Source organism: Eimeria tenella, genomic scaffold (assembly GCF_000499545.2).
Source record: "Eimeria tenella Houghton genomic scaffold, Eth_scaff217, whole genome shotgun sequence".
Lineage (NCBI taxonomy): Eukaryota > Apicomplexa > Conoidasida > Eucoccidiorida > Eimeriidae > Eimeria > Eimeria tenella.
The window spans coordinates 7,412-10,227 of record NW_013544197.1 but is presented as its reverse complement, the minus strand read 5'-3'; the positions used below and the strand labels follow the sequence as shown (position 1 = coordinate 10,227).

At 36.0% G+C, this 2,816-nt stretch overlaps 1 protein-coding gene across 1 annotated transcript; it reads right to left on the bottom strand.

Moving 5' to 3' along the window:
* Nucleotides 1-401: 401 nt before the first annotated feature.
* ETH_00032675 (uncharacterized protein) lies at nt 402-2,816 on the bottom strand (the record flags this gene model as incomplete). Its single annotated transcript, XM_013379327.1, has 6 exons — nt 402-437; nt 638-698; nt 1,066-1,150; nt 1,764-1,866; nt 2,312-2,362; nt 2,775-2,816. The coding sequence occupies 6 exons, from the start codon at nt 2,814-2,816 to the stop codon at nt 402-404; spliced, it is 378 nt and encodes a 125-aa protein (XP_013234781.1).

Genomic DNA, 2,816 nt, shown 5'->3' with positions numbered 1-2,816 from the left:
AACCCCTGGGGGCCCCCTAAGGGGGCCCCCAGGGGGCCCTTCAGGGGGGCCCCCAGGGGCCCTTTAGGGGCCCCCGGGGTCCCCTTTAGGGGCCCCCGGAGTCCCCTTTAGGGGCCCCCAGGGGGCCCCCAAGGACCTTCAGGGGGCCCCGGAAGCTTCCAGGGGGGCCCTCCAGGGGCCCCCAGGGGGTACTCTAGGGGCCCCCCAAGGACCCCTTAAACAGCAGCTCTAGGGGCCCCTAGGGGGCCCCCAGGGGGCCCCTAAGGGGCCCCTGGGGGCCCCCAAGGGGGCCCCCTGCTAGGGCCTATAGGGCATCTTGAGCCCCGGGGTTTTGAAGCTTATGTTTGTCTCTAGGGTTTAGGGTTTAGGGTTTAGGGTTTTTGATTTTTTGTACCGCTGATTCAGCTGTCTGTGTCTTCGTCGTCAGCATCTTCGCCCTGCGAAGCAGCAGCAGCAGCAACAGCAGCAGCAACAGCAGCAGCAGCACAGCAGCGCTCAATTGTCTCTGCTTGTTATTTCTTTTTTGTCTTTTTTCACAACAAAGGATGAACCAAGAAAAACGCCAATGAAGACTTCAAAACAAAAGTGGTATTAATTTATTTATTTATTTATTTATTTATTTATTATTTATTTTTACTTCTCCAGCGCTGCCAGTCCAAAGACTCAAATTGTCCTGCAGCAGCTTCAGCATCGACTCGCTGCAAAATAAAATAAATAAATAAATGAATAAATAATAAATAAAATGAATAAAACAAATAAATAAATAGGTAAATAAACAGGTAAATAAATAAATAAATATAAAATAAACGATAAATAAGTAAATAAATAAATGAAAAATAGATAAACAAAATGAAGTACAAATAAATAAAAGAAAAGTAAACAAAGAAAACGAAAAAAGGAGAAAGAAAATTTCAGATTTGGATTTTCCCGCCAATTCGAAGTCTTTTTTGCATCTAAAGAGTTCTTTTTGAAGCTCTTTTCATTCCGAAGGCAGCCATTTGATTTATTTCGCGATTAAATTCCTTTTTTCTTCTTTTTTTCCTTTTTTCCTTTCTTTTCCCCCACCTGTCTTTGCGCTGGTCCTCGGGGAGCGCCGCCAGCGCGCTCTCGGGTGTCTCGATGGCGGCGCGCGCGAGCTCGCAGGCCTTCGCTGAAAAAAAGCGAAAAGCGCCGAAAAAAGCCGAAAAAAAGAAGAAAAAAGAAGAAATGAGAGCGTTTTGAACTCTCAGTTGAATCCAGTTTGCTTTTTAATTCAAATTCGCGAAAAAAAATTGAATTTTCCGCAAAAAATGACCCAAACTCAAAAATTCCCAACACTCTCTCGCCCGGAGACTGCAGGCTTTGATGGCGAAACAAATCAATAAAAACTTTTTTAAATAAATAAATAAATAACGAATTAATTAATTAATTAATTAATTAATTGGTTAATTAATTAGAAGGGGGTAGGGTTTAGGGTTTAGGATTTACCGGGTTCATTAAGGGCTTCGAAGCAGTTTAGGGTTTAAGCCTAAGGCTTTAGGCTCCAGGCTCTAGGCTTTAGGGTTTAGGGTTTAGGGTTTAGGGTTTAGGGTTTGCCGTGTTCATTGAGTGTTTCAAAATAAAGAAGTGTTTACGGTTTAGGGTTTAGGGTTTACCGGGTTCATTAAGATCTTCGAAGTCGTTTAGGGTTTAAGCCTAAGGCTTTAGGCTTTAGGCTGTAGGCCCTAGGGTTTAGGGTTTGGGCTTTAGGGTTTAGGGTTTAGGGTTTAGGGTTTAGGGTTTACCGGGTTCATTAAGCGCTTCGAAATAAAAGACGGAGAAGTTGAGGGCAATTCCCAAACGGACTGGATGGCCCTCTGGAAGTCCGTCTTCGGCAATTCGAGAAGCCTTTTAAATAAATAAATAAATAAACAAATAAATAAATAAATTAATTAATTAATTAATTAATACATAAATAAATAAATTAATAAATAAATAAATAAATGAATAGTAAATAGTGAGTAGGTCGTGAAGAAGAAATGAAAAAGAAAAAACGAATTGAAAAGGGGCAGTGAAGAGTGAGCAAGAAAGAAATAAAAATAAAAAAAGAAAAAGACGAAAAGAGACAAAAAGAAGCAAAAAAAGACAATTAAAAAGAAACAAAGAGACAAATAAAAAGAAATAAAGAGACAAATAAAGAGACAAATAAAGAGACAAGTAAAGAGACAAATGAAGGTCAAAAAAGGGTAAAAAGGATTAAAAAAAGAATCAAAAGGAATAAAAAAAGAATCAAAAGGAATAAAAAGGAATTAAAATAAAAAAAGAAAAGAAATAAAAATGAATTTTGTTTTACCTCGTCGTAGGCGCGAAGAGCCTCTTGAACAACACGGTCAAAATCTCCATCCTAAAAAACAAAAATAAAAATAAAATTAAAAAAGATAAATAAATAAATAAGTTAATTAATTAATTAATTAATTAATCAACTAATCAACTAATTGATTAAGTGGTTAATTAATTAATTAATTAATTACATAATTCAGAAATAAAAAGAAATAAAAGAAATTAAAAAAATAAAGGGAAATTAAGGAAATAAAAAAGAAAAATAAAATTTTCAATAAAAGAAGGATCAAAATTAAAATTTTTTTCTTTGTTGCTCAAATTTGAATTTTTTTCGTTTTTTGAAGGAAATTGAATTAACTAATGAAATTAAATTAAATCAATTAAATTAAATCAATTAAATCAAATGAATTAAACCAAATGAATTAAATCAATTAAATTAAATTAAATTAATTAAATAAATAATTTGATTTAATTACTTGTGCAAACTCCGCCAAGTATCTGTTATAGTCTGCTCGCAT